This window comes from Notolabrus celidotus, chromosome 18 (genome assembly GCF_009762535.1).
Source record: "Notolabrus celidotus isolate fNotCel1 chromosome 18, fNotCel1.pri, whole genome shotgun sequence".
In the NCBI taxonomy this organism is placed as follows: domain Eukaryota; kingdom Metazoa; phylum Chordata; class Actinopteri; order Labriformes; family Labridae; genus Notolabrus; species Notolabrus celidotus.
In genome coordinates, this window is record NC_048289.1 from 7634261 (window position 1) to 7660015 (window position 25755).

The window sequence follows — 25755 nt, forward strand, 5'->3', positions numbered from 1 at the left end:
AAATAACGAAGCTGTGTGTTCCTGTATTTTCATCTCTATGCCCTGCACCGCTTTTTATTGTTTTCTAATTGTGGGTTCTTTTCTGCCAGGACACTTTGGGAAGTGGTTAAGATGAAAAGTTGTGATAATTAGCCTATGTTCGAAAACTGGAGCCACCAAATCCCAAAGGACCCTCTGCAGTAAGTGGATTTCAGTAGACAAGGAACACTGGATCATTTGCGATTACCCACAGCACCATCAGCCAAATTTAAGGAGACAGTGTGAGGGGATAATGTGTTTAAATCCATCACTTTGACCGGGATTTAGATATGATTCTGGATAAGTAGACCGAGTAGACGACCGTTAATGTACACTGAGCACACGAGCGTCTCTATGCTGTCCATAATCCGTTTAAAATCCGTCTGATGTCACGCTACCGGAGACACATAAGAGAAACACGGAAATAACATTTTTACTTCAGAACAAAAGCATGGTAGACCCCCCCCCTTTTAAAACTGAAATGGCAGCAATAACCTCAGTAACAGCGTCCGACACTTGTCATCGCCAGTTTCAACTCAAACTATTGAATGTCCTTTTTATAATTAATCAAAAAAACATGTAACTTTTGGAAAGTTTCCAGTGAATTATTTTATTGTGATACTGATAATACTGCTAACCTATTTGTGGTGCATCCTTGACTGTAAATATTTTTTGTATTATTTGTGACATTATGTAAACAATTCATATTATAATAATTTTCAAACATTTCACTAATAAACACGCTACGTCTTTTTTGTTAAGCTGTAAATGAATGTTGGTGGATGATTTTTGTGCTTTTTACTCTAAAGAATCTAAGCCACTTTTATTCTGAAAGGAACTTCTGGAAACCCTTGTTAATTGTGTTTCTTGACGCCTGTCTGCAGCTCAGTGTGTATAAATCCAATCTCAGTGACATCAGCAGGTTGAAGGCTGGCCCACGCTCCTGTTTTCCTCCTCCAGGATAAAACTATGAGGAGCAGACTGAGGAGACTCTCAGGTTGTTCTCCTGCTGCAGCCCTGGACAGCTGATCCTCCTCACCGCTGATCTCCTGCCGCAGGAACCTCGCAGGATCCGGGTCCAGGGAGGCGCAGAGGGAGGCAGAGCGTAAAGAGCGCGTCTTCCTCGCGTCATGTTGGGACACGGGAAGAAAGCAGCCCCGGTGCTGAAGAATGGAGCCGGGACGTCCGAGTCAAAGGCCATCGACCCCCTGAGGAATCTAGGTGAGTGTTTGATCCAGAGCTCGTGCAGACATGATGTGTTCAAAGATCAGAGGCTTCTTTTGTCCTCAGAGATAATAACACTGACTAAAGAACCGTTATCACCCCGCCCCCCTCTGACTGCTGTAACAAGGAAATATTTAAATCCACATGGAGAAGAGAATATTCAACCAACAGTTTAAAATCCTGAAACCAGTGATCAGTTTTCTGTAGCCTAACAGAAGCTCGCGATTGGAAATTAGAGCTCATTTTTGCCACTTTTTGTATTCCTCTATAAATATTTTGCTATCAGGTATAACAATAAGTTGAATCAGTTTTCTGTTTGCTGTTCAGTTAATGGACTTCTCATAAGCATTCAGATGGCTAGCGTCGGTAACTGTAATCCTGATGATTGTGCTTTTTATCAACTAACAGGTGATCTTTTATAAAATGAATTAATATCAATACTAATAGTTATCATAATCTTTATAATCCTAATGAAAATAATAATAATAATAATAATAATAATAATAATAATATAATAACAGTAATGAAAATAATAACAATAATAATAATAATAATAACAGTAATACAAATAATAATACTAAAATGTTACAAATAATCCTTATAATTCTGATAATAATAGTTATAATAATAATAATAATAATAATAATAACAATGATAGCTCTTATTTGTCATTGTATCTCGTCTTAATAAAGTTTCAAAGTGTGTCACAAAATGTACAGAAAGCAAAAAGGAAAGCAGATTAAAAGGACACAAGAAGGACAGATTAAAGAATAAAAACATTGATGAAAACAGCAAGTAATTTAAGGATTTAGAAAAGTTTTCCAACAAAAGAGAGTTTTAAAAGAAGATTGTGAAAAATGACTTCATATTACTTCTTAAAAAAGTTGTACTGTTGCAATAACCCTATTCTATCTACAGCTTGTGTGGATTTAAAATTTGGGGGGTTACAGAAACACTCTGTCAGACACTGTAAGTATTTAAACTGTAACATGAAGCTATAAATCAATCAATCTGGAAAGCTAGTTTTTCTTCTTTCACCGAGAAAGGAGGAGTATTATCTTTTCCGAGAATAGTTACACTTTTATTGTACATCCTTTTTCATTGAGTTTCACTGACACAATACAAATCATTGTAAACAGACAAATAGAAGGCACCCAGTACAAGATCTTTTGAGGAAGGGGTCTACCACACCAGCTTCAGGCTGTGCAAAGATGCCTGTGAGACTGCATGGCACATTATGACAGGGTGAAAGGTGCAGGCTGGGGGAAAGGAAGATACCCCCTAAGGTGGTTGACCGAATTAAGATCCTGTGGCACTGCCAGATCCAGTCCGACTAACTGTTGATTGCCAACCAAATGGACAATGCAAGCTCTGAAAACACTGAGGGCTGACTGAGGAGCGACAAAAGATGTGGGGAGTAAAGGCAACAGTGGGGTCTGTAGTGATCAAAGTGCTGGAAGCTGAATAGACGAAGATAGATTGATGATAATAAGGGAAAAAGAAGAGATTGATCAGACATATTGAACACTTTGTCCTGTGTTTTTGAGGAAACATGTTGGTCATTTCTCTTTTTCAGAGGAGTATGTGGTTACACCCTGAGTATTCAGATTAATGCAAGGGCTTGCTGTTACCGTAAAATGTCAAATCAGCGATGTTTCTTTATGCAACTTGTGAAAAACTGACAAATGTCTGATGTTGCTGATCAGAATCAAAAATACTGTCTTAAAAAAATCATGTTTCAGAAAGAAGCTGAAGGGTGTGGCTGAATAAATCAATAATTTAATATACAGTCAATAATTTATGCTAAATTAAAGAGCATATAAAATTATAAATGATTGATCAGTTAAAATATGAGAAAATATGAATCTGGAAAATTGAAAATGCTTTTGTTTTTAACCTTTTTATGTTGTGTATAACCTCTATTTCACTCTTATGTACGTGCCCCAATGTTGCTCCGCATTGGACTAAAGCAGCCAATGTTTTACTTCCTACATTTACTGATGACTTTGCAGAATCATTTTAGCAAAACACACTTCTTTCTCTTCATTTTCTCACACACGATTCAGTCGTTAATTTCTGAAGTTTTCCACCATATGGAAATTAGCCGGTGTGTTTCCAGTCACCTTCAAGGTCCACTGAGATCCACATCAAAATTTGTAGGCACCATAACATCTTTGTTCCTGTGTGTATCAGTGCAGCACAATGGTTTGAAGAGTGTTTGGCCTTTAAATAAATACTCTTGATGCAGTAAATATCACCACTTTGTAGACGTGCTGTCACAGTCTGTGTAATCAGTCAGACCATACGGTTTCATCACACACTCATTCACACGACCACACAGCCACTGGATTTTTCCCACTGCTGCAACACTGCTCTCAGGGGAGTACGTGTGTGTGTGTGTGTGTGTGTGTGTGTGTGTGTGTGTGTGTGTGTGTGTGTGTGTGTGTGTGTGTGTGTGTGTGTGTGTGTGTGTTTTCCAAATATCAAGGCGTCTTTGTGAGTGCAGTGACCCAGCCCTTTCTAAATCACAGAGCTGCTTCAGTTTCAGAGTCAGTGTGCTGCTTACTCAGCTCAGGGCTCAGCTGTGTCTGTGGAGGAGGGCTCTAAGGAAGGAGGAGTCTTTGTTGGAGTGGAAATAATCTTGTTCTTTCTAGAAAACTCAAAATGTAACATATTAGTCCCCTCGTTACTACATGAACATATGTACAGCTACTTGAAAGCAGAGCCACAGGGCCCAGTGGAGCCCATTTGAAGCCTCTCTTCATTGGAAACTAAAGATAACTTAAATACCACACACTCTGTAGACACTTCAGCTGCTGGCTGGACTCTGATAAGATTGCTTGTTTTAAAGTGGGGACACAGAAAACTGTCTCACAATAGGTCTGCTGCTCAGGGTTTTTATACCTGTGACTGAAGTCTAATACATTTTAAATTATAAACAGACACCTCATGAATATCAGTTTTCTTCAGGAATCCTAGGATCAATGTCAAACTTTAATAAGCCCTGTTAGATATCTCAGACTCTTCCTGTTTGGCAGTGACAAAGAGTATTTTCTAACTGAAGTGTCACCATCTGTAAAAAATATTCAGCCAAAGGTAACCATAAATTCATGTATCCTTGATGCTGTGTCACTAAAGACAATCAGTGTTTAGAATTCCCGACTTCCTGGAATACATCAGAAATGAAGGATCCCACCCATAGACTGTAAAAAATATGGACGTAGTATTCGTGATGTCACCAATCTGTTTCTGAAGAGCTGTTTTGAGACCAATTGGCGGCGGCAGTCATATTGCTGCTGTCGAGCCAGTGTGATGTAAAGAGGCGGAGTTTGAGCCTCCTAGCTGCAGTGTTCACACAGGCAGCTGTGTGTCTCTCATTGGAAGACTCGTAATCTCAATATCTTCGAAATTGCCGCATTAGAAAAAAATTCACTCTCCTCACAGTGTGAGCCGATCAAGAAATGAGCTATTCAGACTACACTCGTCTTTTGTACCAGGCTGTAAACATGTTTATTTCTGCTGTAAAGATCGTCTTTTCCCATTCATGTGTATGTGACTTCCGGTACTTCCGAAGCCAGCCTCAAGTGGATCCTCGATGAACTACAGTTTTTAACACTTCCGCATTGACTCATATTTTTAGACTGGAGGTTGCCGCTTGATCCCACCTCCATTCAACAAACAAACATTGTAAAAGTAGCTTTCTTCTCCTCTTGAGGACAGACCTGACAAAGATTGACCTTTGACTTTTGACTAATCTGCACCATGATGTTATTATTTCAGCAAACTTAAGACCCGTTCACAAATCACAAGAAAGTCATTGTTTCAGGTTTGTAATCAAAAGTGCTGCACGGTGGTGCAGTGGGTAGTGCTGCTAGAAGGTTCCTGATTCGAATCCCTGCCCGGTCAGGTGCCTTTCTGTGTGGAGTTTGCATGTTCTCTCCGTGCATGCTTGGGTTCTCTCCAGGTACTCCGGCTTCCTCACACAGTCCAAAAACATGATCACCAGGTTGATTGATCCCTCTAAATCACCCGTTGGTGTGAGTGTGGGCGTGAATGGTTGTCTGTCTCTCTGTGTTAGCCCTGTGATAGGTTGGCAACCTGTCCAGGGTGTACCCTGCCTTCCACCTGAAGCCAGCTGGGATAGGCTCCAGCCCCCTGTGACCCCTAACGGGATAAGCGGTCAAGATAATGGATGGATTGATTGTTCAAGATCTCAGTACAGCCTGCTCCCCTATGACCATTTGAACTTTGAGTTTTGCATGTATTCCAGAGGATGACTGTATCTTCAGGTTTGCAGTACTGTAGATCTGACCAAAGGTTAGGTGTGGGGGAGTTAGTCCTAGCCTGACCCTCTCCAAAAGAGGAACCAATAACTATAGATTGACTCATTCTGTATTATAAAGAAAAACTCATTCCATCTGATTTTGTCCCACTCTGCAGAACTGCATGTCACTCTGTATGACTGACCAGAGTGAAGCCTTCGTGGAACTTGCTGTTAACTTGCTGAAACTGAGACTCACCACAAACAGATGAATGGATGCTCCTCTGGTGGATGTGATGAATCAAGAAATGACAGTGTTTATTTTGCAGACCGTTCACCTACCAGGATGCCCAGATAGGTTAGCCATCATTCCCAAAGACCTTTATCATCGTCAGATGTTGGTGGAGTAACAGTGCCTCTGTGGAACTTTACAACCTGTCCTGCTCCACAAACACAATGTGCAAGATGTAATTTAGCTTAGTTTGCATCATGTTCAAGCAAGGAGAACTAAGTCTTAAAACATTAATGTTCCAGAAATAGTTTCTTGATCATGTCATGTTAAGCAAAACTCAAGATTATGATAAAAAACAGGATGGTTCAATCAATGGGTTTAAAGATATTACACTGACGTCTCTCACTGGATGTTTGGTGAGACAAGATGCAAGGCAAGTTTATTTACAAAGCAAATCTCAGAAAAAATGAAAGTGAAAGTGCTTCACACTAGAAAACAAAGTGATTGAAGTTTAAAATCATTAAAAAGAAAAAGAAAAAGAAAGTAAAACATTAAAAATAGAAGTTAAAGTGTCATGAAAGTGGGATTAAAGTGACAGTGCATTGTTATATCATTAAAGACACTTCTTTACCGCTGATAACTGCCCTGACAGAAGACAGCGTCAACACCTGAACATGCACAAGTTATTTGTTGTTCTCTTTTTTCACCTCAAATTATTGAATCCAAACAACAACACCATTACTATGACTAAAGACGATTTCCCTTCTTCTGCACGCTCAGCTGAGTAATCATTTTAATTTCTCTAATGGTGCCACAGGATTTCTAAACAGACCAACAGCACTCTGCTGAATGACATTTTAACTCTCCATCTATGAATCAAGTCCCTCTCTCGCTCTCTCTCTCTCTCTGTGTCTGTCTCTCTGTCTGTCTCTCTCTCTCTTTCTTGCCCTTTTCACACATGCCCTTTGGAAAACATCAACAATATTTCACAGCAGCTTACCCTGACATTATTAAAAACATTTATTCACACACGTCCGTCTCCGGATGAAGGTTTTCCATCAGACATAAAAAGAATAACGTGGAAGTCACATGTAATGTTTGCAAGATATCCAGGATGGTGACCGAAGCAAAGTCAAACACTGTGTTGACATTTTTTCATGTTTATATTAATGTTAGGATATATTCACAGTATAAATGAAGAATGGAAAATACCGTGCTCGCGGGCAGAGAGAATGAAGCAGCTTCATTACGTGCATGAAAGTTCTAAGACTGAGTTTTCAGTTTTTAGTGAAACCTGCATCTCCCTCAATTTTTAAGCAGGTCGACTAGCTGCTCATCCTGTATCCCTCCTCGACAACAGCTGTAACATAAAGGCTGATCAATGACTAAAATTACAATGTATATTCTTGATGTATAAGAACTTATATTCTTTCTTTGAGCTGTGCTACATTTAAGAAACAGTCCCAGTGGGGCGCTGGTAACACCATGGCGCAGACAGAGCGTGATGCACAGGCCTCCTGTTGAGTCAAGAAGTCACATGAGCTCACCCTGACTTGCTGACTTTTTACTGCTGGAGGGAAAATTCAGGATAAAGTTGGGATGAAAAATTCAGCTGCTTGTGTTCGCACATGAAGCTTACTCTGAAAATTTCAGGGAGTTTTCAGGAGTTTGGTGCACATGTGGATTCAGTCTCTCTCTCTGTATCCGTACCTTGTCATCTCTAACCACACCCAGCCGCTGGTTACAGAGCTTCCATAAGAGGAGCTGTGGTCCAACATATGTAAACATACACCCACTGCTAATTATGACTATGCTCTGCTTTTCTCCTCTTTTTATATCCTCTCTTTCCTCTCCTCCTTCACTGCCTTGTTTCAGTTCAGAGTTCACATCAGTTGTTCTCGTCCTGCACAGACATCGTATCTGTCTTTCTTCAGCCATGGTTCTTTCTGTTTTCTCTCTAGGTGTGCAGGATGATGAAAATGTGAAACGGATGCTGCAGGGCTCTAGTATGATAAAGGTAATACTTCTTGTATGTATGAGTTATTTTAAGTTGTAGGTTTACATTATAACAGATGTGTTTCTCATGTTTAAAGGTGCGTTCACCTCGCTGGCAGAAGAGACGGACTCTGAAGCTGCTGGAGGACGGCGTCACGGTCTGGTGTCAGTCCCACAAAACCTCCAGCCGAGCCAAGGAGCAACAATCCTGTGAGTGATGTTTATTTAAGCTGAATCAATTTATTCATAGATTTGAAAAGAAACATACAAGCACAAACTAAAGGACATCATGCATAGTACAAGGTGAAGGACTTTTAAAAGAAAGCAAGTAGACATCTTCAGAGAAATCACTGGTTGAAATATTCAGGAAAACGTCATTAGTTATCACAAACATAACAGTCTTCATAGATCTTTGCAATGTCATTTGAGGATAATTGTTGGAGTTTTAATGCCAGCCTGAAACCCCATCTCCTTGTTCCACTCCAGTCCAGTTGGTGGCAATAAAGCACCTCTTGTCAGGCTCTCCAAACATCAATAAAAACTAGAAGAAGAAGAAGTGATCTGTTTTCCCTTTGTTTACATTTACGATACGAACCAACCAGCCAGTCACAAGCAGGAGACAACCTCTGCTGTTGAAAATGAAGCCAAGCTGAACTGAGTGGTTATAAGCTAACAGAGACATGAAGCAGATTTTGCCTACTACATGGCTCATTCAACATATGTGCATGTTTTCTTGCAGTGCCACATTATACCCTAGTGTTACTGTATTTGAGTTAAATATATTGGAATAGTGCAACAAACTGCAGTTCCTCAAGTGTCCACTTGAGGCTGACTGCAAAGCCAAGGGGACCCTGTTGGGCTCGAAAGTTCTAAAGACAAGCTGATGGACCAAGTCTGCAGGTTTCCACATCTGTAGGACGTGTCATTGTATCATCATGTATCATGAAAACCAGAAAAACTAAACATAACCTCCACAAGTTTTGCCATGTCTGCTAATCTGGTATTTGCATACAGCCTGAGCTCTCTGGTAAGCCTTTAAGAGGTATAGTCTAGTAACACATGTAGTGCATAGCCCAGTTTGTGTACAATTACATCCATGACACAGCTGGTTGCATACGTTAAAATAACAACCTGAGCTTTTAAGAGACAAAACAAGACCTTATAGTGGACATATTTTGTCCGAAGTAATTACATTGAAGCCATTACACCCTGTCTTGCGGCTGACGGCTGAAGCAGGACAGGAGCTATAACAAAAATGTTTGACCTCTACGTCATTATACCCAAAAATATGGAAATATGAAAGGCTGAGTCTTATATGTAAAAACCTCAGACATAGTGTAGCTGAGTTTTAACATATTGACACACTGACCCAAAATCTGCAGAAATAGGCTGGGTAACCTTTCCAGGTCAGGTCTTACTTACTGAGACCTGAGAGGATCCCTGGGCTCTTTACATTGCACCCTGAAACCCTTAAAATAAATGTAGTAAACCCTTTGACAGCACCCTGTGTGGGACCCACCACGATGTCTCAGAAACATAATTAGTAAGAAGCAAGTTTTTCCTCGAACATAAGAGTAAAAAGCTCTGACTGGGCGTGTAAGACGAAACATGGATCTATTTCTGCTAACTTAAGTACCACTTGCTATCCTGTACAGAGATAAACTGGCTCACACAGCCACTCTCTCCATCCTCCACTATCAGACACACTACTCCCTGATTATAGAGCGCCTTTATTTCCAGCCCAACATGGCCTCCCGTCCTGCCATAGTTCAAACACAGAGATTATAGGACATTATGCGGCGGTGGGAGTCGGCCCTGAGTCTGTGGTTTGGTGCTGTATAGTTACCATAAGACTCAACCACGAGTACAGTACAAGGCCTTTAATTGCCACAAGACTAGAGCAGCTTATGATGTGGTTCAGTGTGTGTTTGGTGTGCAGGTGTGTGTGTTACACTTTCCTTCTTGTGCCATCAGTAGCTGTGTGTGTGTGTGCAGTGTTTGTTCTTCTTAACCAAACCCTCTCAAGCTGAAGTTAAATGTTTAAAAATGTGTAATCTTGATTTTTGAACTGGTCTGTGATCGAACCTTCTGAAATCTCTTTCTCTACTTTTGGATATGATTCCACCTGCCTCTGACTGAGGCAAGCAGATAGAAGCTACGTTAGCAGCCTTTAGAAGTTTAAACAAATCGTGTGTCACAAAGGTTTACCCACTGTCCTGACTCTTTAGGAGACCAGCAGCACATCCTGATATTTTTACTTAAACAAGAGGAAAAACTCAGCACAGACTGACTGATTCTTTCGTCTGGTAGTCACCAAAGTAGCTCACACACGTTCTGCAAATTCTTACGATAAAATGTGTGGTCAGACAGATAACTAAAGAGTTTAATTGACTTTGTTCTAGACCTATGTCTTGCTATTTTCATGCATGATCTCCTGACATTTCCTCAATAACCCCAGGACATTCTGGCCCTGATATTTTAAGAAACTTGCCTTTTACATGCGCCAGCAGTTTATCCTCTTTTTTGCACCTTAAAATGGCATAGTATTGGTGTTCCACAGTTGATTTAACATCACATTATGGCTTTGTGGCATGCACACACCGCTGTTCCCCCCTGCTGGCTCCGATGCAAAACATCCCCACCGTCTTACCTCATTTCTGTTTCTGTTACTACTTCCAATGGAGGATCAGAGGAGGATTGACTTTGCCCCATCATTACGCTTCGTGTGCGTAACTGGGGCATACATATCCTGCCTTGAAATGCCGGTATGTAAGAGCCTTATGAAAGGGGCTTCTTCCTTAGAAACAAACTCTAATGAAATTTATGAAAAACTGTATTCATGTCATCTCTTGAGTGGAGTGTGCTGCAGCTGTTGGGTCTCAATCAGACACAGCGGGCCAAAATGGCTCTGAACAGTCGTGTTCAGTCCAAACATGAAGCAGGAGCATGCAGTGTAAATCCTCTGCTAACCTGCTGAAACATGTCACAAAAGGCTCACTAACTCTTACCACAAGGTTGCACTTTGCCAAAAAGGTCATATTAGAACATTTATGTCAGAAATCAAACATGTAAAGTTGGAGGCAGTTTGGACCCTGTACTGTAGATTTGACTGATAAACCTAGTTCTAACAACCCAGGCAAGCGGGACATCTAATTTTTAATTAGCTGCAACAGCCACAACCTTGGCATCCAAACAAAACATATTGAGGGGTGCATTTGGAAACTGCTTACTGTCACTAAAAACATCAGATTAAAAATGTTTCAGGGACAAAGACATGCATGCAGATCCCTCTAACTTGTGCTCCAGAGGTCTCTCTAAACCCTGCCAGCTTTTTCTTCACCAACATCTGATGTATTCTGAGTAGATTACCTTCTTTGCTGTGCATGTTTTTAAGGGAAACCACAAGCACACAAAGGTATGCAAACACTAGCAGAGGTCTGGTCTGCAGCGATGGTTATTTGGTGGGATTATTAAACTACACATGTGGATGCTGTGTTATAGGAAGGTGTGATGGATAAACAAACAGTTTGGAAATAACCGTCAAACTGATCTGTTTGAGAGGGAAACACTCGCAGTGAGGTTGTTAGATTTGTATAAATGTCTAGCCTGGAATAGATGGATCCCTCTCTGTTACCTTAAACTGTGGAGCTCTGTCGTCACTATAATTACAGTCCAAGCTGAACTCTGTCCTTCAAACCTGTAGTATAAACTCTTACAGTTTATTTTTCACGAGGAAAAACAAACAAGTTCTGAATATTTATCTTTTTTTGGCCAAACCGAGGACCCTGTGATGCAGAAGTTCTGTTGACTCACTAAAAACAAAACTGAAACTCTGACACAGAAAATACAGTTTATTTTAACTAAAGCAGAAATAGTGGTGGTCTGACAAATATTTGCAGTACACGTACTCAGGAAAATTGGAAAGTCTTTTGAATACATTTGAGATTATTCAAGTATAAACTCATAAGAGGTCATTTTTAGGGCTGATTTATTTTTAATCCTGATTAATCGCATGATTGTCCATATTTAACTCGAGATTAATTGCAAATTAATCCTATCTTTTTATTTGTTGTAAATGTAATTTAAAAGGATATTTTCCAAGATTCTAGTCCTCCTCTTAATGCATTAACTTTGACAGCCCTAGTCATTTTATTGAGGAAGTTCAAAGTCACACAGCACAGAGACCTTAATATGAATACTCATTAGACTGTTAAATGATAATGCAAAGGACAAGACATGGGCCGCCGAGTCCTGCATGTAAGGTTTGTTTGAGTCTGTGAGTGAAAGTAACTATGACAAAGATAAGACGTGACAGCTCTGGTTGCTTGCATTAGTTGGGAGAGGTTTCGTTTTCCCTCCTTGTTTCTCCTCCACTGATCTCAGGTTCAGGTCAGAGCCATCCAGGGAAAGAGCTTGTTTGCACAGTTAGGGTGGAACACAAAAACACAAAAAAGGAACACAAAAATCAACGAGCAAAAGGTTGGAATAGATGATAGGAGATTAAATGTGTGTTGGATAAAATGCAGGTTGAGATCAGAGACGATGAAATCTTAAGCAAGCCAGTGTCCGAAGTCTCGACAAGTATGACGGACGTATGATTTTCCCAGTCGGCTATTAATAGGCTTTGTGTGGCACATCAATTATACAAATGTAGTTGTTTAAAGTTCATTTTTGAATAGTCTCACTCTTAACCTGTTGCCTCTGTATGATCTAAATCCTTCATACTTGAAGCTCCTTTGTTCAGGTCATATTCTCTGTGTAAAAAGCTGAGTTGATATTCGTCCCTCACCCGGAAGTGTCTCTGTTTAGAGCTCTGTTTGGTGAAGTTTGTCAGTGTGAAGTAATTTATCAAGCAGGAGCAGTTTTTCTTCTTTAGATAACTTTTTTTTACATAATGTTTAGTCCTTCTGTCTGATACTGGAGCAGGATTATCAAACAGACCTACGTTAACTGTTGAAGTTTTGTTTCAGACAGAGAAACTCTACAACTAGGGCTTTGCTAGCTTAAAGAGCTAAATGTCTGACAAGATTTCATGTTTATGCTTCACTGCTCTTTGATGACTAAAGAGTTAAACCGAGTGCATATTTATGTTATTCAGACATTTAATGGGACACCAGAGCTCACATCATGACACCGGGGCTGTGACAGGTACTATTAAACCTGTATGTCTACTCACCTTTTGTAAGCTAGCTAATGGTAATAAATCAGAGTTTACAAAGTTTAGTCGTTTTTACGTTACAGTTCATAATTTCACATAGCTACAAATCAACACATGACCTCATCACTCTGCATCCTCACACAAGTTGTACGAACAAAGAAGACATGAGACACATCTTTACCACAGTGGGTGATTGTGCTCATGGGAAATGCAGTCTCCATCCAAGAGGACACTACTGATTTCATCCACAGGGGGCGCCAGAATCAACACAACATGACAACTCAACAAACATATATATTTATGTTCATACTTGTTTACATCATCTTTTTGTCACTGAATATGACCCCGCTAAGCATCAAAGATAAGTAACCCTTTTAATGAACATTGGTCACATGAGCCTGAGCTTTTCTGGACGTTTCCTGCTGACTAACTGACTCAACATCAGGACGAAAACATGCAGTCCACTGTGTCTGCATTACATCACCATAATGTTCTCCACTCACACTTACCTCCCACTACAAACAATGTCTCATGCACATGTCACACACAGGCTGAATGCCTTAAAGGGGAACGCTCACTCAATAACATTAAACTTTTTATACATTTCAAGGCATAAGCTTCGACAAAGGTGGTCCTTAAAAAAATGACCTGTAAGGTGCTGTGTCAGTTGTTTTTGTCTTCTTTTTAAGAGCTTAATGTTCCTCTGAGAGTGACTGATACATTTCTCTCTTCCCTCAGTCTCTATCATGGATGTGGAGTGTGTTCGGGAGGGTTGCCAGTCAGAGACGTTTCGGCCGATGCATGGCTCCGTACCGGAGGGCCGGTGTTTGACGGTGGTCTTCAAAGGGGCCCGCAAGAGCCTGGATCTCCTCTGCCAGAGCCCGGAGGAGGCTCAGAACTGGGCCCGCGGCATCAGAATCCTGCAGGAGAGAGTGGAGAACATGACGCAGAAAGAGAAGCTGAACCAATATCCTAAAAGTTGATGGAATATAAAGCTGTGTACTATCTAACTAGGATGATGATGGCACCAAGAGCAAGTGCTGTTCTTGCCTGAGTTTCTGAGTTGTTATTCCGACTTGAGAGGGCGTTCACGTGCATTCCCCAACATGGAAACTCCTTTTTTTGATGTGTCCAACACCACATGAACGTAGCATATGAGGGGGATTGTCAAGGGTGAGCAGCAGGATGAGGCTGGTCAGTCATTTGCAGAGATACTGGGAGCTTCCAGCCAGTAAACTGGTGCAGTGGGAGCCAACACATGAGCATCATCCACAAGGACATTACGTCTTTTGTGGATGTTCTTCAGAGAGATGCAGGCACAGAAAGCACAGAAGAGCTGCAGGACTCTCCTCTAATTAACAAACCTCCTCTCTGAACATTATCCAGATTACATTTTGTCCTCCTGAGTCTGTGATCAGGACTGTGTTTGGGATTTAGAAATAACAGATTGTGGGACTGCATTTTCAACAAAGCCTTAGACTAGAATCACATTTGTTTTTCTGCTTCAGAGCTTTGTATTGGCCAAATTAGATAAACTGTAATAATGAAACATTTATTCACATTGTGTCAAGCTTCCTTGACCTTCTTTGTGTCACCTGGATTCATGCTTACCTGAGTCGAGCCGATCAGAACCATGATGACAAGATGAGCTATGATGAAGTCCAAACACTGCTGCAGATGATCAACATTGACCTGAATGACCAGTACGCACGCAACCTCTTCCAGGTAACACACACACTCTCAGGTTCTCAGTCTGAATGAAAGTGATTCATGATTCAGCTCTGCTCTGATAAACAACATTTCACCTCTGACAGAAATGTGACAAATCAGCTGACGGTCGTCTGGATCACGGTGAGATTGAAGTTTTCTGCAGGGAGCTGTTACGGAGACCGGAGCTGGATGCTGTGTTTATTCGTTACTCTGCTAATGGCTGTGTGCTGTCCACTGTGGACCTGAGGGACTTCTTCAAGGACCAGGGGGAGGATGCTTCAGTCACCCACGCCCAGAGCGTCATCCTCACCTATGAGCTCAATGAATGGGGTACAGTACAAAGTTACACTACCTTACAGAGAACATACAGTTAGCTGGTGAGCTTGACAATCACTGCCCAGCTCCAAACTGGAAACACAGAGATGTTGACAAAAGGAAGTTGCAAAGGTGGCCAGTAGATTCAATTTAGATGTAGCCACCATGTAGTCAAATGTTGGTCTGTGGACTTTACTTTTAAAGCCTCAAGTTTAACCTTTGTTTTCAGTTTTTTTGAGAAAGACGGAACTATATTTTGATAAGAGGCTGAAGCTAGCTGAAGTTCAAACTAAAAGGAGCCAGTACAAGATGATTTTATCAGCTGCACCTAAATTACTTTTCAGTTTTCACCTCCTGTGCTTCAGTCCTTGCCCTCAATCATTAACATTTCCTTAACTAAATAGATTACTGTATTCTACTACATAATCATAAACAGATATTGAGTTTAAAAGCAAGAAAATCCCAATAAAACATGGACAAAACCTGCAAATTTGAAAACTGAGGAACAAGTATAAATCTGTCCTGGTTCGTTCATTAAACTCCTTCAATGTTCACAACAGCTGGCCTCATCAGCACTGCTGGCAGCACAAGCACAAGAACTGGGTTTAAATTTAGCCTGCGGCCCCTTTATCACATGTCACCCCCTCTCTCTCCCAGTTTCCTGCTGCATCTTCTGTCCTGTCCTCTCGGAATTACAGCCCAAAAATAAAATATGATAAAAAAAAAGAAACATTGTGCAGTTTTTAAAAAAAAACATCAGTCGCCCCCTGTAGGCCTTTAAGGGGCAGAAAGATAGGAATGACTGAGTCCCTCTTAAGACTTGTTTAAGAGTCCACATGTGATTTAAGGTAAAGCATCAAACATGTTAAATATATCTGTGCACCGAAAGCTGCACCACTTTGCTCTCTGTCCTGTAACTCCACTCTTTACTAACTTGTGTTTCTGCATTTTGCCCAGTACAGCCCAGAAGAACCAGTTCATGACCCCCAATGGTTTCACCATGTACATGCTGTCTAAGGAGAACTGTGTGTTCAACCCGGATCACGCTCGCGTTTACCAGGACATGAAGCGTCCACTTTCACACTACTTCATCAACTCTTCACACAACACCTACCTTACCAAGGACCAGCTGACCGGGGACAGCAGCACAGAGCCTTACATCAGGTGAGACTGAGAGGTAACGCGCACATACCTGAACATGTGCACATGTCCTACTTTATCTTAATGAGTGTGTTAATGCTCTGCTTTATGGTATGAGGGAAAGACTGATGGCTTGATTCTTAAAAGGATTGAGCCATTTTGGCACCATAAAACTAAAGACCCTGTCAAATTCCCAAAGCACATGCAAAAGGTTAGAGCATTTTAAAGGGACATCCTGTGAACAGGCACCAAGCTCTGGATGTGTTCCCAAACTGCTCCTCAAATGACAGAGATAAAGGCCTCAGATTAGTTTTATACTTTAATGAAACCTTTACGCATCACTGAGTCATCTGAGTTTTAAAGATTCCTGATGATGATTTTCTCTCAGAGCCCTGAATCATGGCTGCCGCTGTGTGGAGCTGGACTGTTGGGACGGAGATAAAGGAGAGCCGGTCATCTACCACGGACACACTCTCACCTCCAAAGTGCCCTTTGTTGAAGTCATCGAGACCATCAACGAGTATGCTTTTAAAGTGAGTACACCACTCTGTTCATCACCATCTAAATGTTGAGCGCAAATAAATCCGATATCAATTTACCCACAGACTCTGTGATCTTGTGTATAGCCGTGTTTTATAAATTGTGCCCGGTTTGACTGCTTTCTGATCTTGAGATCAATCATTGAGTCAGACTTTATATTTCTGTTAAATTACTTACAACCCATATAACAGATCTAAAATGATTTTTATTAAAATGAACTAGACTAATTTGTATAGATTGAAACTGTCAACAGTTTAAAGAGGGAGCTTTAACTCAGTAACAGTCACCACCAAAGAAAGGCTATGAAAGCCTCATGCATGCGCTACCCAGCATCACCTCCTCAACCAAGCGGAGTATATTGAGCTCAGAGAGCACATCCATCAGATTTTCACATGCTGTGAGCAGCATGTGTGAAAGGCATGTTCCTGACCATACCTTTAAGCTACCCAGTTGCTGCTTGCATCAAAATCAAGACCTTGTCAATTATGTACACCCTTTACATTCCCTGTGTGATGGTACCTGTTTCCCAATGGTCTTCCCATCTGTTTGGATCCGTGCCACATGTTTGGACAAAAACATCAATGTTACACTGTAACTGATCAGGGCTTGACTGTTCTGAAGTTATCCAGAAAATGTCAGGAGTTCATCTGTGAAAGGAGTTTTTGATTGGCTCATACTCTGAGTAATGATTTCCTGCTTCTCTGTGAATAACTTCCCCTTCTTTCTGACTTCATACCGTGGTTCTTCTCTCCTAGACCTCTCCGTACCCTGTGATTCTGTCTCTGGAGAACCACTGCTCTGTGGAACAGCAGACGGTGATGGCCCGACACCTGCGATCCATCCTGGGAGACAAGCTGCTCACCAAGCCCCTCAGTGGTCTGGACCCTCACAAGCTGCCTTCTCCTGAGGTGAGGAGGCTCAGACAGACAGGATGAAACCATTTGTACAGTAGTCTGTAGAAACAGTAGATTTCACTCTGACACACGTTTCTTCTTTGTTAGAATATGTGTGAAGCAGAGAGCAGACTGCTTCTGCTGGATGAGAAACCTTGGACCATCTGCTTCCCTGTGTCCTACTTTTCTCTACATTATCATATCATGTGAGCATTTGTGCATACACACATGATCTGCTCCAGTAACAAGAATACCTCCAGATACTGTACATGCGCAGTAGCGTTGTCCTGTGGCAACTGTCTGATTTAATAACACTCATATGATTGTATATAGATTGTTCAAAGGATTGTATTCTCACATACTGTTTTATTCTTATAATTAAAAGGAGAACTAGAAACTTGAATTAACAAAACCTAAGACGCACAACCTGATTTCAACGGTTGAAGCTGCCTGTGATTAAGATCATCTGAAAAGAGCTGGATTTTTGAGACAGTAGCATTACTTCTTATGATTTTAATATGAAAATTCATCAATAAAGTCAATTATTAAATAGGAATGTATGATCATTTAAACTGGGATTGTGCACATATTTTTCCGAGGTACACAGAAGACTGCCTCCTTGAGCATGCGCTGTAAACAGTGCTGAGAGTATCGTGCATACTGGGCCTGATTAGGTCTGATTACAATATCTCTAAATACATTCATGCATCTATTTTTTCCGGTCAGCCTTGACACATCCAAGATGACTTTAGGCCCAATGTAGGGCCTGATTAGCAATCCCCAATGATCCGGGGGCTTGGTCTGTTTTGAGGCTCATATATTATTTTTTCTAATAATCCTCCAGAATGCATCAAAACAAAAAAAATCACGGCTCATGACTGAGTCAGAGCCATCCGACCTGGGATTGTGAATATCAACACAAACACAACTGTGCCTCAAGCTCATGTATCACCCATATTCTTTTCCTTGTGTTTTGTTTGTCTTTGCAAAACAGAACACACACCAGAACCGCCAGCTCACGTTGTCGTTCATCCTCCTTTTGTTGTTAATCTTCTGAAGTCACGTTTGATCACACAAGCTTCTGTGAGATCTTATGTTTGTGGAATCACCTTTAGGAAATCATTACCACAACAATGAGAGTGTAGTCGAGCAGTCTTATGGCATCGTCAAGTGTGTGACTTGAGAGGATTGTGATGTTAAAAATCAGTCTGAACTGTCCTGATGTGTGTGTTCCCCCACGTTTTTTAATATAGTTTACATCTCAAAGTCATCTAGTGTGTGGCCGGTCTTATCCGAGGTCGGGTGCCAGCAGCAGCGGGCCAAGCAAGTGGACACAGACATCCCTCTCCCTAGCGACATGTTCTCGCTCCTTAACTGGGGTTCAAAGGCTTTCGTGATCCCTCCAGTGAGCTCTGAGACTACTCTGGGGTCTCATCCTGGTTGGATGCTCAGTGTGGTTAAACTATTCCTGTAGTTACACTTTTTAAACAAGTTGTTACTGTTAATGTAAAGCGTGTGTGGTCTGCTGGTTGTGTTGCAGGATCTGATGGGTAAAATCCTGGTTAAGGGGAAAAGGGTGGATGAGGGGGCGTACAGCTCCTCAGATACGAGCTCCTCAGATGAGGAGGCGGGCCGGTCTGAAGGAAAACCGAAGATGAAGAAGGAGGAACAGAAGGTGGGTACAACTCCACAGAACTCACCTTCATCAGAGCAGCTTAAACTTTGATTTTAAATATGACAGGTTTCTGTGTCTCTAATCTCAGCCAGGTGCGTCCAAGCTGAGTCCAGAGCTGTCGGAGCTGGTGGTGTACACTCGAAGTGTTCCCTTTAAAGGCTTCGAACAAACGGCCAAAAACCCAGCAACTGACATGTCCTCTTTCTCTGAGAGTGATGCGCTCAGGCTCGCTAAGGACTCAGGTATGATGTGTGAATATGACCTGACTTACCCTCTGAAATAAAGGGAAATCATTGCGTACCACTCCTGATGTGTCAATATGGGATTGGACTGTTGGACTAATTTGACTCTTCTTGTTACGCCCTCCAGGGATACAATTTGTACGCCACAACAGCCACCAGCTGAGCAGGATCTACCCCTCAGGCCAGCGCCTCCAGTCCTCAAACTACAACCCTCAGGACATGTGGAACGGAGGCTGTCAGATTGGTGAGAGCTTCCTCTTCTGCTGTACAGAGAAGTAGAGATGTGTTGTTGCTCAGACACAGAGTCTTCCCCTGTTGACAGCTGTGTTGGCGTCTCTCCAGTTGCTTTAAATTTCCAGACACCTGGTGAGCAGATGGACTTAAACCACGGCCGGTTCCTGCAGAACGGTGAGTGTGGATACACCCTGAAGCCGCCCTTCATGTGCTGCCCTGACTCCACCTTCAACCCAGAGAATGTGGGCGGAGGTCCCGGCCACCGTCCCGTCCTGCTCACCGTAAAGGTAAGACGATGTTTAACTCAAATATAGAATAGTAATACTGCTGCTTTCAAAAGTATCATCCTGAATGTGAAAAAAACACATGTGAGTACTGGAGAATGTTAGAGCTGCTTGAGTTCATGTTAAAGGGGCAGTTCGGTTATGTTTAAGTGTGATTGTATGAAACCGGTAAAACATGAAACACAACGTCACACAGGGAATATCATTAAGTATTTAATGGCCTTAAAGACAACCGCTGTCTGAATAAACTGAAATTACCCAGGTCAAAAGGTAGTGTCAAAAATGTCTTGTATGATATCTATGTAAAAAGCTCTGTTATTGTTTCAGGTGATTTCAGCCCAGCAGCTGCCCAAACCAGAGTGGGACAAGCCCAGCTCCATCGTGGACCCTCATGTGTGGGTGGAGGTACACGGTGCGCCCATCGACAACGACAAGAAGAAAACTAATCACATCGACAACAATGGTACGTACCTTTCCTCCTGCCCAATTACTCTTTGCAAATCAGATGACCTCAGGAGAAGCATTAGGGATATTTATTCACTAAATCTGCTGCAGGAGGATTCTGGTCAGAGGAGCCAGTCTATTTAAATGCTTCTAAAAGTAGACTGAAGGCATTAGAGGAAGATGCATCAGGCTGTAGATGCTTTCTGTGATCCAGGATTTGTTGACATGTGTTGTCATGTGTTGTATGTCTGTAACTTTATTGGATTGTGTCGCTCGGTCAGGACAGACTTTGAAAATAGATTTTTAATCTTAATGAGACTCTACAGGTTAAATACATCAAACAATAAAATACAGTACATCTAACCATGGTCTGTTGTCATGTCAGTGAGCAGGGCTGATGTTTAAATTGATAGTCTGTGTGTTTTTTCTCGTTTCAGGTTTTAACCCTCGATGGGATTGCACCTTTAACTTTACCGTCCATGCTCCTGACCTGGCTCTAGTTCGCTTCATGGTGGAGGACCACGACTATACCTCAAGCAATGACTTCTTGGGACAATTCACCCTGCCGTTCAATAGTCTGCGTACAGGTGTGTGTTTGTGTGTAGACTGAAACTATAACTGTTTTTAATTCCTTTATTAGTCTGAAGTTTTGTTTTTAATTTCATTGTATTGAGTTTTAATCTGCTTTTGGGGTAGTTTCAGTTTTTTCTCACTTTCACTGCCTCGATGCCAGACAAGGACAGACTGGAAGCACATTAGTGAAATCCCATGCTGCCATCTGCTGGTGACAAAGCAGCTACAACTAAGAAAGATAGATTTAATTTCTACCAAATAACAAGATGTGGATATTTTGAAGGAACATTTTTAAAGTCAGAAACTTTTGAGAAGTAAATAATTATCTTTTTCATAGTAATCAACGAATCACAGAACCGATGTCGATACCTTAAGCATCTTGATAGCATTAATTAAAAGGAGATAGAAGCATATTTGATGAGTGTTTGTAAAAATATGACACTGACCTTTGTCACTCTATCTCTGCAGGTTATCGTCATGTTCGACTTCGTAAGGTGGACGGCTCCAATCTTTCGCCTGCCTCAATCTTCGTCCACATCAAAGTGTCTCCATGTCAGAGCAGTCCATCGAAGTTGTCAGCGAAATCACCGGCCAAGTGTACGACCAAGAAACCCTGATCTCACCTCTGACCCATCACAACGTGAAGGATGGGAGCCAGCATGAGGAGATCTTTGGAGAGATCTGCAGAAATCCAGGCAACAAAGATCAGGGCTCAAGTTTATGAAACTTACTGATTACAAGGTTGTTTTTAAAGTGATGCAGCTATATCCTCAGCGGCTCCATATTTTGTAGAACAAGAGGATTCAGTGAAAGTCAAACTGAGCAGTATTTAATATTTATGAAGAAGGACAACAGTGTGGTATGTTTTAAATACAGTAGAGGTATTTTTTGTAGAAATCTTTTTGAATTATTGAAAGGTGCGAAAACGTAGAATTGAAAGTACGAAAATCTTCATGTGAAAAATATTTTTTAGCAAAGGGACAAAATTTATGATGTTTCCACGTACGGCGCAAATGTGTTTAAACAGGCTTTGGTTATAGGCAAGAAAAAGTTAAAGATCAAAAGAGACAAAATGTGTTAATTTAAGTACAATTCCAGGGAGTAAACGCTTATGTTGAAATGAATCTAAAAAAAAATTCTAAATGTGAATGCAGACCAAATTATCAATTGCAACGCTCAATTTTAATGCTAACGTGTCTCTTAACACGGATTCTACATAAAGATGCAGGATCTGTTCTCAGGGGTCTGGATTTTTAAAAAAGGAAAGCGTTCTGCTGGTTCAGTTTGGTGTACATTTGTAGTTAAAGTAGTATTGACCAATTAGGTGTTTGCAGGAAAAAACAGTCTGTATGGAGAGCAAAAGCAGGAGGATCACAATCCAGCGTAATGACATCCCGGCTCCCATCATTGGTAATCTGAGGATGACTAATTTCTCTCTATAAACAGATATCTGCATGAAGAGCAGCTAACAATCGGTTCTAGATCAAACATTTACACTGAGACACAAATCTGCTTGATGCCGCACGTAAACAAATCAGAGTTGACGCCTCATTTCCACTTTTGGATGTGTACAGAAGCGAGTCAACTAAAGCCCATTCATTAGGAATCCCTGTGATATCCGGCATGCCCGTGTAACTCCCTTTCTCTGTACGATTTTGTTTAAAAAAACTTGCTAACATTTGGCTTCACTGGAAATACAGAGAAGTTGGCCTTGTCCTTAAGCAGTGTCCCTAGTTAATGTATGTGTAACTCTTGGACTTTAAATTATCTTAACAGATGCATTCTGAAAAAAAGATCACCTCCCTTACAGTGTGTCTGAACAAATACATGAGCTACACATTTTAACTGTATTTTAAACCAGGCCGTAAACAGGTTTGATTCTGCTGCCGTTTTAACATGAGTGTTAATGGGGATTCTCTTTGGAGACAGCCTCTGGTGGACACTCTGGGAAATGTAGTTCTTTTGCACTTCCTCGTTAGCTTCATTATTCAACACTGGAGGTTGCCACTTGGTAAAGACTGGTGATGGACTAATGTTAAGTTTAGCTTTGGTTGGGACTGTGCTCCTAATTTCAACCCCTCAAAAAAGAAACACCCGTCACTGTGACCGGGGAAACCTGAAGCCAAACCTGTTCTTACCATAGATGTCTCCTACTATTAATTATATTGCGTGGCATGATGACCAAACTTTGGTGCTAGACTGACTCTGCATATTGAACGTTTTTTACCTACATGTACCTTATATTAATGTTTACTTTACCTTAAATAACCTAGAATGCCTGCTGGTTGTAAATAAAAAAAAAATCTTACATAGGGTATAACATTTAGTTTTATTTAGACACTATTTTCTGCTTTTTGCATGGAAGTAACCAAAAACAAACAAAAAGCTATCTGACAGGATCAGAGGAAATTAGTTAGGGTTCAGGATGCTGGAAAAAGAAGTTGAATATGCCAGGATAATGCATTACATAGACTGGATGGACCTAAGTTTATTTTATACTTTCTAGGTAAGTGTATTTCTAAGATCCACCATGAATATCTATTCTTGTGTTTCATGGTAGAAAATTTGAAACTTGCTTTTTAAAATTGGATTTGGCGAGTGCCAAATAGTAATTCAGCCCTTGATGCTATTGGCCTCTAAAGCGGAAACTTCCCTAAAACTATGCAGCAGAAGCAGCAAAAGTTAGATTATACAGGATGTTTCTGTATCTCCATTAAGTAAAACAAAAGTTAAGGTCCAACCTAAATATTTTTACAGAGTAGCCTTAATGGAAAAATTATTTTGAAGAGATGACTTTGGTGTAACATTTTAGATTGATACCTTTATCCTCTGTTTTTATAAAAAGATCATTTTCATATACAGTGAAACACTTCATTAGCAGCTTGCTAGTTTTCTGCACACTGGCCCTGGAGGTCCATTTTATGACTGTGAAGAAACATTTCAGACAATGCCAAAAACATTTCAATAAACAAAACAATTATTTCATGAAATACAAAAGAAAATTCACACAGTAAAAATATTTCATGAAATTTAAAACATAAAAAATATGCATAAAAACTGAAAACATTTCACAAAAAACAACAAATTTATAAATACTAAGATATTTAATGGAGGTAGAAGTGAAATTATTTTGTAAGAAAATAATCCTGTCAATTATTTTTGTTACTTTTTTTTGTCATTCAAAACAATTTCTGTATTTACTGACATGTTTTAGCATTCATGAAATGCTTTTTCATTTTGGAATTTTTTTTATATTGAATATTTTTGTTTTATGAAATGTTTTGGCATTTTCTTGAATGTTTTTTTGTTTCTTGAAATATTTTTGAATTTAGCTTTTTGTTGTTTAGATTATTGAAATGTTTTAAGGGATAATGAAATGTTCTGTGCAGTAGACCACCATTAGGGCCACTGTACATCTGACTCCTCAAAGCGCTTTATTGTAATTCATGCCGTCCATCCCTTTCACACACACATTCATACACTGATGGAAAAGCCTTTGGTAGCAATTTGGTGTTCCAATCTTGAGATGTGAACCCCAGAAGCCAGAAAACAAACCGTCCTACCTTTTATCTGTTATTATCAAATACATAGATTTATTTAATAAGTACGTTTTAGAGTTTTATATTGTGAGGATAATGTGATCGGTTATGCAACAGAAGAAAGATTATGTGCACTAGATAAATCTGCTGCCTTATTGTTCGTGGGACTCTCTAAAACGTGGTATTTTGAATGGACAGGATTGTTTTGCAGACCTTCAGCTGTTTCTCTTCCATCCAGAGCTTGTTTGTTTGCCTGGTCCACACCAAAAGATTTTATAATCTGAACAGATGTTGAGAATACGAGAGACCTCACACATGGATTATGTTAATTAACAACTTTGAAAGCAGATTATTTGGAGGGGCAAGGCAACTACATGCAGACTACAAGGCAACCGCGCCCATGATGAATTCCATATTTTTAGTGAGTCCCTGTCATTAGCTTTTTAGAAGAGAGCATTTAGACATGCTTCACAGCTGCATTGAGTTTCCTGTGTTTGTATTCGACCTGCTGTTTGGTTTACTTTGACTTTGGATGAGTTTGCTGTTAATCCTGGGGACTGTGATATGAGTGTTTTGTTACTGTCAGCGTTTGCAGAGATTATCAGACATGTTTGTATGTTAGATATGACTATGTTAAATCATGTACTTGTTAGTTTTATACAGGGTTGTTTTTGTTTTAGAGAGACAGATGATTTTTGTATGAGTTGGTTTCAGAGCATCACTATTTTGTTGTTTACACATGAACTATGAATATTTAAAGATGATCTAGCAGCAAATTTTAAGACTTGAAGGAATTTCATAACTTGGGTAAGGTATGGCAAGATAAAGAAACAGCTTACACAACACTAAACAAAAATATTGGTGCAATGAAACATGCATGAAACGGGCCATCAAATGCATGAAACAATCAAAGAGGACAGCCGTTCAGGAGACTTTTTGACTGATTTATCTTTATCTACTTAAAAAGGTTCTTGTGATTAACATTTAAAGTTTCAGAGTCAACAATCTCAGCAATGTTTCCAACAGTAATACACTCACACGTATCAGGATCTGTCACTGTTAGAACTACAATGATCCATGTTTGAAGGACCAAAGTTGTGACTTTTTATGTAGCTTTGAAAACAAAATCTGTTACTGAACAACGTATTTATAATATCTGAAGTATTAAACTGTTGCTTTTGTGCTGCTCTAGCTGTAAAGTTATCAACCTGATGTTATTTATTCAAACAGGTAATATATGCACTATGGTAGAATAGAAATGCAATAAAACATTCTATA

General features: G+C 40.4%; 1 protein-coding gene across 1 annotated transcript; it reads left to right on the forward strand.

The window, feature by feature from the left end:
* Positions 1–89: 89 nt before the first annotated feature.
* LOC117829602 (1-phosphatidylinositol 4,5-bisphosphate phosphodiesterase delta-3-A-like) lies at positions 90–25755 on the forward strand. The gene is made up of 17 exons (XM_034707177.1): positions 90–179; positions 979–1239; positions 7697–7752; positions 7829–7940; positions 13627–13855; positions 14484–14613; positions 14703–14928; positions 15876–16077; positions 16442–16586; positions 17349–17501; positions 19027–19161; positions 19250–19403; positions 19531–19647; positions 19746–19924; positions 20249–20384; positions 20803–20952; positions 21407–25755. Exons 2-17 carry the CDS (start codon positions 1149–1151, stop codon positions 21553–21555), a joined length of 2364 nt encoding a protein of 787 aa, XP_034563068.1. The 5' UTR covers positions 90–179; positions 979–1148; the 3' UTR covers positions 21556–25755.